Source organism: Dermacentor andersoni, chromosome 3 (assembly GCF_023375885.2).
Source record: "Dermacentor andersoni chromosome 3, qqDerAnde1_hic_scaffold, whole genome shotgun sequence".
In the NCBI taxonomy this organism is placed as follows: domain Eukaryota; kingdom Metazoa; phylum Arthropoda; class Arachnida; order Ixodida; family Ixodidae; genus Dermacentor; species Dermacentor andersoni.
In genome coordinates, this window is record NC_092816.1 from 7778121 (window position 1) to 7794323 (window position 16203).

The following is a 16203-nucleotide window of genomic DNA, read 5'->3' on the forward strand; positions in this document are numbered from 1 at the left end:
TATAACAGTTTATCATGGAATTTACATATTGATAATATCTGTTCCTTGGCCTTGCGTAAATTGTATTTTTTTGCAGCACAAACTTAAAAATTCTTCACCTAATGTAAAACTGCTTGCTTATTATTCATTAATTAGACCGAAACTTGAATATGCATGTGCTGTTTAAGACCCGTTTACTAAACAAAATATTAAATGTCTCGAAAGAGTACAGAAGAAAACTGTGTCATTCATAATTCAAAATTCTCTGGATATGATTCCCCCCTCCCAAATAACGCATAATAATGGCATTGAAATCCTTGAGCAGTGAAGGGAAAACTGAAGAATTTGATTTCTTTTCATGCTTTTTATGGAGATTTATCAATAATTCCTGCATCCCATTTGTCTAATTCAACATATAGGCTTACTTAACACCATCATCCGAATTCACTAACAATTTATTTTGTACAGACGGATGTATTCAAGTATTCTTTTTTTCCCCAAACTATAACAGACTGGAATACCTCGTTGCCTGTTTCAATTGATTGATGCATTGTACTACTGTTGTGTCTTACCACCCTGTTTGGACCTGAACTAGGTCTGCAGTATGAAATAAATAAATAAAATAAAATAAATAAATATAATCAGAATAAGGAATTGAAAACTGTACTTCTTTCTGAGCTATTTTATACTTCTATGCAGATCAATACAAAGTTGGTAATCCCTTTTGTAAGATGCACTAGTCTTTTTAATCATTTGTTCCTCAGACAAGTTGAGATTGGAACTCTTTATCCACCTACACTGTGTCAGCAAACCAGCTTGATGCATTTAAAATTGCACTTGATGAATAATTTTTGTAATATATGTTTAATCATTGCTAGCTATTTAATACTGGACATGAACGGGTGTATGTTGCAATGCATTTTTACTCATGCATTGAATGTACATGTTGAAATGTATATGTTTTAGAGCGCAGCTCTTAGGCGCCCGTTCCTGCAGCGTGTGTCAGCGTCGGTGTAACCGAGTGAACGAGCGGGGGATGAAAGATGCGAGGAGGAAAACAGAGGAGGAGGGTGAGGCGAAAAGCGTAGTGTGGCAACGATGGCTAAGAGATGGCGCTAGAGCAGCACACCATCTGGGAGCTCTGTCGGCGGTGAATCGTGCTTATGGGTCACCCAAGTGCTGGCTCGTGTGATCTCCAAATTATCGAGGCAGTGGTGCCACACTTGGCTCAGTTTGTAACGTGCCACACAAGACAGATTGTCCACACAAGCCAATATATCGCGAAATGAAAGCACGTATAGAGCTGTGCTCAAATTTTGAATTAGGGAGTATCGTAATCATTGGTGAATTTTATTTTTGTTCTTGCATAATTGCTGTATTTCCTGTTTTATCTGTCCATATTGCCAAACTACCTTCTGTAACGCCCCATGAGCCTTGAAGCTGTTTCAACAAATATACATATAAATAAATAAGACATAATCTGACATTTCTGCATTTCATGTGAATTTGAATAGAGAAATCAAAGATGGCTTCAAGCTAAAGCTTGCACTTCAATATGTAATAAATGTGAAAATTTTAAGGCTCAATAGCATGTGCTACAGATAGGAGATGTGATCACAGGTTCACTGCTCTAAGTGGAGCCTGGAGGGCAGTCTGTAAGTGTCCCTCAAGTAGACTATTCAATATGGCTGCAGCTAAAGGGCTGATTGGCTGGACTGCGACACCAGTGAGAAGGAGGTAGGCACAGCCAGTATCCTAACTGGCACAGCTCCATCCAGTCAGCAGTGCCCGAAATGGACCATCCATAGGTGGACACTTACAGAATAGCCCCCACTCTCCGTAGGGTTAGTCAACTTAAAAACAAAATAAAACTGTTAGCACTTCAACAGCAATATGACCTAGGCAGCAAGTGTGTGTGCTTACCTCTTTTGCGAGAACTTTCTGCATGATTCGGACCTCATCAGAATCAACGCCTCGTGCAGGGCCTTGAGTCCTGTTAAGAAAAATGTTCAAAAAACACCGCCTATTGGCAGTCACTGATGCCATACATGCCGTCAATAAATGATACTACAACTCGTAGAAGCACCTTCCATGGGCAAGCAATTTTCGAATGTTTCAGGTGTTGGTTCAAAATTAAAGTTGTGCAATGCTATCTGAACCTGCACAACTATGCACTTCGGTGTACTGGTATGAATCGTACTGTGGCACAGATATCAACAAAGCAGTTAGCATCCTTACTGATAATGTAAAATGTGCTTTGGAAGCCTTCATTTCCTGCAAAGAGTTTCATCCTGCTTGCTATCCTATGTGGTTTTCTAATTACGTGATTTACTTCGTAAAGAACTGAGGTACCATAGGAAGTTCAAGACAACAGAATCATTGGAGTGGTACGAAAAATTTTAGCATCTTGCGAAGCCAGGTGAAATGTGTAATGCATAGAGACAGTGATGCATCCATTAAGTTTGTCAAAGAGCGTGTAAAATGCAATCCAAAATGTTTCTGGTTCTATGTAAAAGATTCAACTTCTGAGCGGGCTCAGATTAAAGTCACAAATCATCCATCTCATGGCATTCTTACAAATTGCGACAATATCGCCAACGCATTTACTGAACATTTTTCCTCAGTTTTTCAAATACAGCGTATGCTTTTAGTTCTGGTGACTGGCGGTATAACTTCAGTGACCATTTCAACATTTCATGTTTTACACAACACAATATTGCGGTGGCCATAAGTAAGTTGAAAATAAAACATTCTCTTGCTTACGATTGCATACCAAGTTTTGTTATCAAAGGCTGTTCTTCTATTTTTGTTCCTCTCCTTACGCACATCTTTAATCTTGCTTTGCATACAAGTGTCCTTCCTTCTTGTTGGAAGAATGCAATAGTTGTGCCAGCATGAAAGAGAAAAAATTATTGCCCCATGTCCCTCCTGTGTCTGTTTGCAAAAGACTTTGAAATAGCTAGGTTTACACATCTGTCATTTTTCTTTAAGCATAAGATCAGTATATATACTACCAACATGGTTTTGTTCATGGTAGGTCTGTGGAAACAGACCTTGTTTCTTTTTCTTGATGCTGCAGGACGCAACAGGTTAGCAACAGCGGTGTTGCTAACCGAAGACAGACGCTGTATACTTTAATTTGTCAAAAGCACTTGATGTGGTTTCTCATGATCTTATCCATAAACTCTTTTGAGTCACAGTTTTAGTACTAGCCTGTGCACGCTGATTAAAAACTACCTGACAACTCGGTTAAATTATTTTTGTGGTGTTGCTAAGTACTCTTTGCCTTATGAATCAACTTCCAGTGTTCCTCAAGGGTCTATTTTAGGCCCATTATTTTTCAATATCTTTGTTAATAACCTTGAAGAATGTTTGCGTTATTTGCATCTCCTTTTAACGCTGACGATATTGAACTTTACCGTGAAATAGAATCAGAGCAGTATTGTGAATTATTAGAGGAAGATGTGCGAATTCTGTAGTGGAGTGGTGCGCTTCCAACATGTTGCGCATTAATCCGCCTAAGACACTTGCTGTTTCCTTTAATTGCAAAATTTACACTTTACTATACGAATACTTGATATACTTGAATACCTGATAACATTCATTTGAAATAAGCGGGTGGCACATGCGACTTAGAAATATTACTTGACTCCCAGCTAACTTTCGAAGAACATGTTTAAAACACCGTTAATGCATCCTACAGAAAGTTAGGCCTCATATCAAAAATGACTGAAAAGTTTACAAATGTCAACTGCGTTATTCTTTTGTATTCTTCTTTTGTCCGCTCGAAGTTAAGAGTTTAGTTCTCTTGTATCGTACTGTATTAATTTGACAAATGTTGCAATTGATTGTGTTCAGTGCCGTTTCATTCGTATGCTGTACAATCGATTTAGGGACACCGTGTATCTTATGCCTATGAGCGTGTTTCGGTTTAAGTTTATTATTCTCTAAAGATACATAGTTGGTTGTTAATAGTATGCAGGCGAGGGTCCCAAAGTCAAACGATTGCAGCGGGACCCTCGGATAACAATATTGGTACAAAAATATGAATTAATACAGTGTAAAATTATGCAATACTTAAGTAAATAAAAAGTGAACGAAGTAATGAAAAGGAATACATTTGATTTTTACACAAGAAGTCATACATGAAAAAAAAATTTGCACATTACCAACCTAAATTGTTATAACTTATTTAACAAATGAAGTACACACTTTATATACAAAGTAAGTTAATCAGGAGAACTAGTTATACAAAATGAAATTTTTAAGTTCATATTTGAATGCATGCAAGGACAATGATTTAAAAGGACGGGGTAAGTCATTCCACAGTTGAATCGCTGAGAGGGAGGAAGTCATTTTGCCATAATTCTTGTTGCATTTAGGTAATAGAAAGTTATGATTACGGGCAAACCTAGTGCTATTGGTACTTGTCAGCAACCTAGAATCTATTTGAAATGCGAGCTGTTTGTTAAAAGGACCCTGAAATGATTTTGACAATTTTCTACGAACGTACTGAGTCGTTAGAGTAGGTCCTTCTGATCATTAATTGATGCATCTAAGTGCTCCGCGTAAAGCGTGTAATTTTTTACAAGGTTTTAAAAATGTACATTGCTGCTGATCGTAGCAGACTGCTCGACAGAATTTTCAGCTGCCCTAACCCATATGACATAATCACCCAATTGACGTCATGTGGGCGAGTTATCCGATTGGGTGCCCAGGGCACGTCATCGCTAATTTTTCCGCCTTTATGGTGAACAAATGATGTTCATAATAATTGTAATGTTAGTTTGTTTCTATAAAAATAAAGTAACAGAAAGAGAACGCACAAGAACGATTTCTCACTACACTTAAGCACTTCCAGCACACAGCAAGTGTCGTCTGCTTGTGTTACAACGTGCTCCATTTTGACGAGAGCTCTACGATCAGAGTCGGTCTCAGTCTTTTTGCGAGCACTATGATTCGACTTTATTGCATTGTGAACTGCAAACGTAGCGACTGGCATTATGTCAAGCTGCGACATCATGTCCCTCTGCAAGGCAGCAGACGAGCGGACTGGCTGCAGCGCATCGGACTGCAGCTATCCGATAGGCACCAAGATTTGTATGTTTGCGGCCATCACTTTACACCGGAAGATTACTAACGCAATAGCATTTCACGAGTCCAGTATTAGGGTAAACACGCAAGTGCAAGGGGACAGGGCCTGGCTGTGTCTCCTTACATGTCGTTTCACGAGATGAGCAGAAGTGAAAATGTGAATGGTCTGCACGGTGCAGCCACCTAGTAGCACACAGCTCAACCACACACAGTAACAAATGTATTCTTTGCTGCTGGTGTAAATTTTTCGCAGGAGTGTAATTGTTAACACGTTTTTGTAAATGTTTAAAATATTTTACAATTGGTTAGAGCAATATTAGCTCTTTGTTTGGCTGGGTAAGCTCTGCGCCAATGGGTGGCTGGATTGTGGAGACCGATCAGGCCGCTCATGTACGTCTATGCTAAAGTTCCTTCATCAGCTTAAGTTTATGCCTCCACCGTTCCGTCAAAACGGCCGCCTAGCCTGTGGTTACTACAATACCAGACACGTGCAGTGCTGCGACAGAATGCTCGCAACGCACGCTGCTTCGATAGCTCTTGCTTGGGGTCGACTGCCAAGCAGCTGGCGGAGAGTTTGGAGAGACTTCGCGTGCTCGCTCCTAGAGAACCGGAAGTCGACAACACGATGTGGCATCATGACACAGAGCCTGTGAAGGCAGAGCTTAGCCGCGCGAACAAGTTGAGGAGAAAATGCATCACTGTGGAGGAGGGTAACTTGTAAGCGTCCGTAGGTCTCTATGTGAGACGTTTCACATAAATTGCGGTGTGAATGATTTACTTCAGCTGTACCCTGCATCTACAAAATTTGTCCGAACTGTTTCAGGGGCCTTTTAAGTAATTTAAATAGAGTGATAAGTAAATGAAAATTAAACAAGCCAGATATAGGAAGAATGAAGTTAGCCTGAAGGTGCAGAGCAGCATTAGAGTAAGAAGAACTGTTGGTAATAAAGCGAATGGCCTGGTTCTGAATGTGCTGTATGGACGAAAGGTGACAGTTATATGTATTTCCCCACGTAGTAATGCGATATGTAAAGTGACTATGTATGAAGGCAAAATATAAAGACAATAAGGCGTGGACAGAAAAAAAATGGTCAAGATTTAAGGAGAGTTCTTATACCAAAAGCAGTTTTTTGCCAAACATAAGCAATATGATTATTAAACTTCAAGTTAGGGTGTAATTTTATGCCAAGGAAAGTTACACAATCGGCTGCTGGGATTAAATGATGGCCTATGGACACTTGCGGTAAATAAGGGAGAACTTTGAGATTGTTTAAAAATCATGAATGGAGTTTTAAGCGGGTTCAAGAGTAGGTTGTTTAAAGAACACCATTGAATAACTTTGGTCAATTCGTTGTTCATTTTAGTGATTAGCGCTTGTGAACAACTTGCATGACATGGAAATGGTGGTATCATTAGCATAAAGGACAACATTACGAACATTAATGCAATTAGGTAAATCATTAATGTAGACACAAAACAATAAAGGACTAAGTATTGAGCCCTTTGGTGCCCCTTGATTAATGACTATGCATGTTTACTATTTAGGGCTCGAAAAATAAGGCGGAAATACTGTGATTACTTATTCTTGTATAAACTTATCCACAACCACTTCTCCTGCCCACGGTTACTGTCAGCTGTAACGTTCTGCGTGCCTTGCCCTAACTCGTGCAATGCTAGCATTTTCTATGTGAATTCCTCTAGCATCTCTAACGCTACAACACGTTTTGTCACATAACAAAATACCCTGCATTATGATCTTGATATATTCAGCTCTACTATTTGCTCATTATCTGACTTCTGTCTTTGATTAATTCAATTTTTGTTACATTGTGTACCAGTGCTATTTGAGATATTCTGTTTTGCTTTCGGTTTTATGCTCTATGCCTAACACAAGTGCACCAATATTAAGGTGTAAGGCTGTCCTTGGGCACGTTCAGAAAATAAATAAATGAAATGAAATGAAATAAATGTTGTTTGCAAAGCGACCCTAAACAGTGCCGCACATCGGCACTAACGTAGTTAATCACATTAGTAGCCTAATGTGCCTTCGTTGAGATGAAGACCAAAGTGGGTCTGTCAGATCTGAATACTGCAGTTAAAGCAATGTTTGGAAGCTGATCCAAATAGGCGCCAACCACTCAGACCACCAGGTATTTAGGTCATGCTGTTTGTTAACGGTCAGTTTTACTGCTACCATCACTGCTGCACTATGCATAGAGAGGGAAGAAACTGCTAGACTCTTCTCCCAAAGCAACTAAATTACGGTATGCATATAGGCCTCCTCAATAAACTTCTGGGACCACAAGCAATGGCATACATTGCACCTTTTCAAGCTTCCACAGCTTTTTGCATTGCATTTTAAAGCAAAGGTTTCTTTGCTTTAAACATGAATCCCTCCAAGACATTGCTGACCACAGCTGCTGCTGCAGCTGTCTTGTCAGATATCTCATTCACAGGATAGCACTTAATGAACCAGCTGATATGTCTGAACTACCTCTACAGATGTGACAGCTGTTCTCTATGGAATCAGGCAGTGAAAGAACGAATGGTACCTAAATATCCCCAGTATTCCTAATACACACCAGCGGATTATTTGCTGTATTAAAGTGAAGCTTTTGGTGCCTTCTTCCTTGGGGTATGGCACATCTGCTCTTTTTGCTTCTAGCCAAGTAAGGTGGGCTGGTCCTGACGATAGTGCAATAGTAAATTGGGCTAATCTTGGAGATGCTTAATGAAAAGAGGGATGATCCTGGAGACAGTGCAATTCTAGTGACTCTTTCCCTTTCCCTCTCCACTTCTATTCAAGCTGCTGCAACATCCTAATGTTTCTATCAGCTTGAAAATTCATCCTCCCAGCTTCAATTGCTCAATCTTGCAAAACCATCATTGTTGCTCAAGTTTGTATGTTATCTTTGAAAAAGAAAATGTCTCATTTCACTTTTATTACCTTAAGGACCCCTCTAGGGGATGTTGCACAAGAGGCGGATATACAGAAAAATTTAACAATGGTAACCACATGTTAATTGCAAAAATAATCTGTTACATTTCAAAGAAATAAGGAAATGCGAGAGGCTTTGATACATACAGAACACAATATATTTCCTCTTTTGCAAATATGTCTTGTAGCCCAATTTCGTTAACATAAGTAACTAAAAGGTATGAGAATTGTTTAAATGAACATCTGAACAGATTTATCCTATTTCTTAGCTCATAACTGCTGCTCACAGCAAAAACTTGAGAAAGTGCGTGAGACAAAAAAGAAATTATGTCCAAGGGCTGGCTGCATTCTGCAACACTATTAGTGAATGACGTAATAGTTCTCCGGAAACCCACAAGGTGGAGAGAAGTAATTAATAAAGTTGTTGACAAATTCGACTTCGCCCTACCATCTGCTAGCTGCCTGGTTAGCTCAGATGGTAGAGCGGCTGCCCCGGAAAGGCAGTGGTCCCGGATTCGAGTCCTGGACCAGGACGAATTTTTTTTCAACTGCGAGGCTTTTCTTTCGAGGAACCCGCATGGGTTTCCTTTGTAGCAACTGCTACGAATGGGTGGATGTCTGATTTTCCCTTTATTAATTACTTCTCTCCACCTTGTGGGTTTCCGCAGAACTATTACGTGAAACTCCTGCCTTTGCTTCAAGTGGTTGACAAATTCGACTTAGCCCTACCATGTGCTAGTGGCCTGGTTAGCTCACATGGTAGAGCGGCTGCCCCGGAAAGGCGGTGGTCCTGGGTTCGAGTCCCGGACCAGGACGAATTATTCTTCAACTGCGAGGCTTTTCTTTCGAGGAACCCGTATGGGTTTCCTTTGTAGCAATTGCTACGAATGGGTGGATGTCTGATTTTCCCTTTATTAACTATTAGTGAATGCATAAAAAGCCATACGAAGTTAAGTGTACGGTGCTCCAAACATTTAGATATGTGAAAGTTTCACATAACACACAAAATTATGTTCCGAGAAGTCCAACCTTTTTGCATTAGGCCTGTCCATGGCAAACTCGAGGAGATCTTCACAACTGACGTGGTCACTGTTCTTATAGATGGTTGGTGGTGATGGAGCTTCAGCTGTTGTGAGATGGTCTAGGCTGTCAATTTCTTCCTGAATCTGGTTCTCAAACGAATCATCTGGGTTACTGAAAAGAAATCAATACCTAAATTTGTAACAGCAACCTTTGTGCTGCAATATCCGAATGCAGAAGAGCATCTCATAAATGTGAATTTAGCAATTCAATTATGGAGTTTTGTATGCCAAAACCACAATATGATTATGAGGCACGCCATAGTGGGGGACTCTGCAAAAATTGGCCACCTGGGTATCTAACATGCATGCATTGCTAGGCACATGGGTGTTCTTGCACTTCGCCATCGAAATGTGGCCGCTGCGGCTGGAATTTCATTCTGAGCCTCGTACTTAGCAGCACAATGCCATAGCCAATAAGCCACCATGGCAGGTAGAATTTAGCAACAAAATGCACTAAGAAAGAACACTCGAAACAACTTTTTTGCACAAAAAGAAATTCCCATTTTCGCCTATTAACTCACGCAGGAATGCATAGGCAATATCAGAGAAGTTCTGCTTCATGCTGCAACAATAGAGTTAGAAATTTTCTGCTTCGAACTGCCATGCAAGATGCCCTAAAACACAGGAATTGCAGACACAATCTTGCGCCTCGATGGAGGCGAAGTGCAAGAACGCTCATGTACTTTAGATTTAGGTGCACGTTAAAAAACCAGAGTGGTCAAAATTGATCCAGAGTCACTTGCTATGGTGCGCCTCATAATCAGATTGTGCTTTTGGGACATAAAACTCCAGAATATTCATGGTTGCTGCTAAACAAGCGCTACCAAACCTGCATGTTCGCACTGGCTTTGGTGGGGGAAACCGTGGCTCAGCCTCACTTCTGCTTGTCCTTGCTTCAACAGCCGCTATCCGCTCATTTACAGAAGCCTGCCTCGGCACTGTCACAGATTCTTTCACAGGAGGCGACTCACTGCCAGAGTCCTTACAGGTATCCGCAGTCTCCGCTGAAACAGTACCGGGAAGCAGCAGCAGCGGGTGCTTCCGTTGGTGATGCTTCAGGACTTGCGCAGGCTTAGTACGGTCCCTTGGCGGCAGTGGAAGAGGGTTCGCTTCTGCCTGCTGCAAGAGTGGTGGTGGTGGTGGAGCTCCCAGCCCATTTCTTGGTGTGCTGCCAGAGCTGACAGCATTGGCAGCCAAGCGTGCAAGCGCAGCCGTGTGTGGTGTGGTGGGCCTGCAACTGCTTGGGATGCCATGACGGTTGCCTCTAATGCGAGGCTGAATTTGGATGCCACTCCTAATTCGCCTTAGTGGGTTCATGTCGGCACCTGTGTCCAGGGGGGATTCACTAACAGCTGCCGTTGCGGGTGCTGGTGCTACTTCCGGTGTTGGTTCAACTGCCACTAGTTTTTCTGGTACCTTGTCGACAAGACTATTGTACGCTTCTTTGGCCTCTTCTGAGAGAGAGTCTTGGATGTCAGGAATTGCTTCTGCTTCCTCTGAGAAAGTGCGCCTTCCCAATTTGGGGCTTGACTTAAACTTGAAGGAGAATTTCCGCTTGTTTGGCGAACTGGGGGTGCGCGGGCTGTCCTGTGTGGCATCAGATTCTGAGGGACCATCCATTTCCTGCATGCTCTGTGCAGCAGCCTCTTTAGCTATTGCAATGGCCGTTTCAAGTGTCTGTTCCTCAGCAGCCGAAATGGGCTTGACTGCTGCAAGCTGCTTCTTCTTGAAGGTTCCGCTTGCAGAGGAAGGTTTGGGCATTAGGGTTTCCTTTGGAGGCTCACTTTTAGCGAAACAGCTGTCTTTGGGCACTTTGTCAAAGTCAAAGTTGAGTTGAGTTGTCTCAAGAGCTCGAAACACCTCGTCCATCAATGAGGGGCCCAAGTCCAGAGTCTGCAAGTGGGTAGAAGCAAGTAAATTGTGGAACATTGTATGAACTGGCTTCGAGCCAATGATGGTGCAAATTACTTTCTGCACGTAATATTTGCAGCAACACTTACATAGCAACAAAAGAGTGAGTTACGCAATAGAGTGCAGAAATGCAGAGTGCAGAAACTTTTAACAAGTAAGAATTTAAACATCACATTAATTTTTTCAAAAGACTTTCAAGATACAACACACAAAGTCACACATAGGACACACAGATATCGTTATGATGAGTCAATTAGCCAAAAAGAAAATGTGCCGAAAGTAATTAAGTAACATTTCCTTACTCAAAAACCCCTAAGTTTAGTCCTTAAGTGAGCCATTTCACAATGTTAACTTTCAATTACTTGCATGCAAGCACAGTCAGATCAATTAATGCATATGCTGTTTATTTAATGGATGGAAACAACTATATTTTAAATCCAGCAAAATTTAATGACCCGGGCTCACGTCTGTTTAGTTAATGCATAGGAAATACAGGTTTCTGTCTTGGTAAGCAAACATCACTGAAGATTCCAATAATAGTTGATTAAATCTTGCAAAGAAACACTCGCCTCAAATTTGGGACTCTCAGTAGCATCCATCTGTTCCTCATCGCTTATTTCATGATATTCATGATCAGGTTTTTGGCTATCTTTTGCTGACATGCTCTTCAGGTCAAGTGGCTTGGAAAGCTTCTGATCCAGTGGCTTGGCACAGATTTCTTTTTCAAGAATGTACTCCTTTGCCAGGTCTTTCTCACTACTAGTGTCAGACCAAGTTTCTGCAAACATACGTGTTTACAAAATTTGTCAGTGCTTTGAACACACACATGAAATAATTTGTTAGAGCATAGCTACAGAGCAACCATAAAAGAAAAGGCAAAGGATGTTGCACCACTCCGCCTTTATCTCTGATTGTTTCAAATATTACAGTTAAAAATATCATCAAAGTGCAGTCACTTGTAAAATGGGAACGCCATTTGGTGACTTTACCTTGTGGACTGTGATGCAGATGACAAAAGCTGTGCAGTTGAGACACTTCAGCTAATGAAACTAAACTGCTAGACTGTTTATGCCCTTTTAAACAAGCCAATACATAGCAAAAATAATGGTTAAAATAAAATGAAAATAAACTCAGTTCACCTCAGTTGACATTATGAGAAAACAGAAACCACGAAAATAGTGCCATAATGGTCAAGGCTTTCAGACCCAAGACAAATTGACACACCCAAAGCAGGGCCACTTTTGCCATCTACGGTGGAACTGGAGCCGTTTAGGAGAGGTGTCATATCTGAAGAGTCTGAGGAGTCCTTATCTTCTTGAGGCTTATCTGGAAATGCCACAGAAAAGAAAAAAGGTCCTAGTGTGTGGGTTTCTTTTTGCTTCTTCTGTGTCCAAAGAACAACAGCTTGCTCAAGAACTTGCTTTAGCTGGGCTATTTGCCAATATCAAGCTCAAATTTAGTAAAAATTTTGTTGAATAGCGGCGCTCACACCTTCCAGAGTAATGTCTCAACCTTTAGTATTAAAGCTCAATATCAATAAAACCAGGTTGAAAATTAGGAACATTCAACCTTAGATTGCACAAACGTGTCAGAATTATTATAAGGCACAGGCACCAACTTCTAATTCACATGCGGAACAGAGCTTGATGATAGCCGGTATGTTTTCTTCACTTGCTCAGTAAATTAAGAGAAGCAATTGTAAGAGGACTGTAATTGGCTGCGCAGAAAGAATCACCCAAACGTGCTTTTTTCACCCTTTTATACCAGGTGCTTGGCAAGGGATATTTCAAGATCCAAAAAGCCCAAGTGATATTTCATCTACAGCAGGCAGAAAGAAAAAACAAGTTCACTCACAAGGATTCACAACTTGCTTCGGCAGCTGCCCATATTTATCACCAAGGAAAGCTACATCTCCAAAAAATGCTCCATCAAGACCTACATGGCCAGTATGCTTCAAGTCACCCTGCAGATAGAGAGAGAGAGCGAGAAAAAGAAAAGGACTCATCAAAGAAGAGCCTTCGCGTGCAAGTAAAGAGCAAGTGTTTCTTTAGATCACCCCAGAGCACATCTGATCCAAAAGCAAAAGATACTCATAAGCACAAGGTTACATATAAATGAAAAAGTAAATGGCTGCCACAATTTTAATTTCCAATCAATCATAAGTTTACTTTTGCTTTGACAGGAGGGGCCAGGACTAAAAGCTGTAGTGGCTTGACTAAGGTCCCAACCTGTAGGCAGTATTTTGTCACCATGTAGATGGTCTACATGGTGACATGTGGCAGCGCAGATTAATAATAATAATAATAATAATAATAATAATAATACTAATACTAATAATACTAATAATAATAATATACATGGGTGCGACAGCACTCAGGGAATGCAGCCGCCTAACAATCCGTTTGTCTTCATTCTTCAGCTTGTTCTCGGACTGGTGCTTTACGCCAGTCCGGGCCTTGAACCACCAGGAGTGACTGGAATAACAGGGATCTTCAATGTGACCAACTGCCACGTGCCGGATGTCATGCTAATAAAGTCATGGGGTTCTGTGCTGCACCGTTTGGCGGCAACCTGCGCAGGTCGCTGGGTGCACAACCGGTGCTCAGCACCACCCTGCAGCCCGCCTATAAAAGCCGATCACACGCAAGTCGAGATCATTGGGCACGACAGCGCTCAGGGAATACAGCCACCTAACAATCCGTTTGTCTTCATTCTTCAGGTGAGAAAGCGATACGGAAAATGTATTCACTTTAGTGACCAATTCTTGTTAGTGCTGCCGTGCCCAAGGCTGTGTGGTATCGTGTTTGAACACGCTGTGCTTATACTAAAGCTTCTATTACTTGGCGGAGATGTGGAAACTAATCCCGGCCCCAAAATAAGTCAACAATTAAAGGAAATAGCCGCAGATATAAAAGACATTAAGAAAAATCATCTAGCTGAAATAGATAAGAAATTGAACACATTGACAAGCCTAGAACGAAAAGTCGATTCTTGTCAAGAGCAAAAAGCAAGCATGAATTCAGCAATAATATCAATGCAAAATAGAATCGATGATCTAGAGAATCATAGCAGATGCTCTAATTTGATAATATATGGACTACCAGAAGCCAGTGGAGAGACACCCTTGACACTGGAACGCACAGCGAATAAAGAGATTATCGAAGGCCCTCTGGAATTAAAAGCAGTAGCTATCGAACGCATACATCAGATAGGGAGAGCAGAACCTAACAATATTCGGCCTGTAATCTTCATATTACTAGATTCAAGAAATAAGTACACAATACTGAAAAGGGGGTATAAACATAAGGACACTCAACTAGCTACTGCAGCAGACTTCAAAACGCATGTGGGATATCAGAAGAAAACTTTGGAACAGCGCGAAGGTAAACTGGCAAAAGGATGAAAAGGTTTCGCTTGTTTTCGACAAACTATGCATTAGCAATCGCCCATATGTTTGGAGTGACGAGCAGGATCACAAAGTGCTGCTTGAAAAAAAAACTATTCAGAAAGGGGGTCAGAAAATCACCGTGCCGACAAAGCGGCGAACATCACCAGAAGAGACAAAAGCGGAGTTGTAATTCGCCAAGGTGCAAAATCAGCGAACTAATTTTTCACAGTAAATGCTAGAAGCGTCGTCAATAAACCCCAGGTATTTGAAAACTTGATTGATTATGAACCTGATGTAGCAGCTATAACAGAAACATGGCTTATGCCTGACATTCTTGATCAAGAGTTCGCACCGCCAAATTATTCCGTCATCCAAAAAACCATCCCACACGTGGTGGCAGAGTGGCGTTATTAATAAAAAAATGTTTTGCTTTTACTGTTCTGTCTGAGATAAAAGATGCTGAGGTAGTATTTTGTAAATTGCTTTGCAAATGTAGAAATGTTGTCTTAGGGTGTGTTTATCAGAGCCCGAACTCGGGTGACGAGTGTATCAGTGCCATTCACGACTGCATGCAATGTCACGCCCATGGTTCACGGATCACCCTTATGGGTGGTTTTAATCTTTCTGACATTAAGTGGAAAGACATGTACTCCCATCAGCAGCCTCGGATGCACTATTTGATCTCATGTTAACCTTCAATCTTCATCAGGTCGTCTCATGTCCAACGCATTCGCAGGGAACTACTCACAGCATTCTTGACCTAATGCTTATCAGCCATCATTGCAATATTAACCATGTACGAACTGAAGTAATTCGTGGCATATCAGATCATGACATACAAGTACGCGTGTTACCACTTGGTATTACTGCCCACTTTCCTGTGTCCATAGTAACCGACTTCGAAAACGCTGATGACAGTAGCATACTAACATACCTTGATCACGAGTTCCAGCTTTCTTCCCAAATGGGTTCCGATGCCTCTGTTGACATAAATTCCCTTTGGCTTATGCTCAAATCTATCGTCCTCTACTGCGTTACGAACTACGTGCCTACTAAAACCAAGCGGTCGCCAAAAAATAATCCCTGGATAACCCGAGAAGTAATTCAGGCAAAGTGCCGTCTGAAAACATTGCGTAGAACAATAAAAATTAAAGGAGGAGACGAATCCAGGGTGACGAAACTGCCTAATGCCATTGCAAAATTCAAGCTTACAGTCAAACATGCAAAAGAATATTATTTTAATGTAACGTTACTGAGCTTTCTTACTAATAATCCCGGAAGGTTCTGGAGGCACTTTCGCACCAATGATAAAGAAGCGTCCCGCTTACACACAGAGGAAGAAACTGCGAAAGCTAACACATATAACATTTTCTTTCAATCAGTATTTACCACAGACAATAACATTATTCCCCTCATTCTAATCAGACAGGGTGTAAGCATTGGCAAATTAGACATTACAAATGCTGGCATACCTAGTCTTCTGCTTAATCTTGACCCTAAAGAAGGCAGCGGTCCTGACAACATACCTAACGACTTTCTGAAACGGTATGCGGAATGGTGCAGTAGATACCACGGCATAATTTTTCGTAAATCACTCACAACTTCACAACTACCAAACGATTGGAAAATTGCAAAGATAATACCTATACATAAATCAGGCGACACAGCAGAAATTTCAAATTTTACACCCATTCCATTAACTAGTACATCCTGTAAGCTTCTAGAGCACATAATCTTAAAGCACATAACGTTTTTCTAGAGAGCATTGGCTTCTTGTCTCATTACCAACATGGCTTTCGCAGTAGTTTATC

General features: G+C 41.1%; 1 protein-coding gene across 1 annotated transcript in view; it reads right to left on the reverse strand.

Annotated features, from left to right (window-relative positions):
• Ack-like (activated Cdc42 kinase-like) overlaps positions 1 to 16203 on the reverse strand; it is a 197598-nt gene that overhangs the window by 20582 nt on the left and 160813 nt on the right. Inside the window, exons 11-16 of the mRNA XM_050169392.3 lie at positions 12859 to 12967; positions 12229 to 12330; positions 11574 to 11782; positions 9923 to 10986; positions 9041 to 9205; positions 1903 to 1972 (exon numbers count right to left, since the gene is read on the reverse strand). Of these exons, the coding sequence (XP_050025349.1) occupies positions 1903 to 1972; positions 9041 to 9205; positions 9923 to 10986; positions 11574 to 11782; positions 12229 to 12330; positions 12859 to 12967 (1719 nt within the window). The remainder of the gene's footprint in view (positions 1 to 1902; positions 1973 to 9040; positions 9206 to 9922; positions 10987 to 11573; positions 11783 to 12228; positions 12331 to 12858; positions 12968 to 16203) is intronic.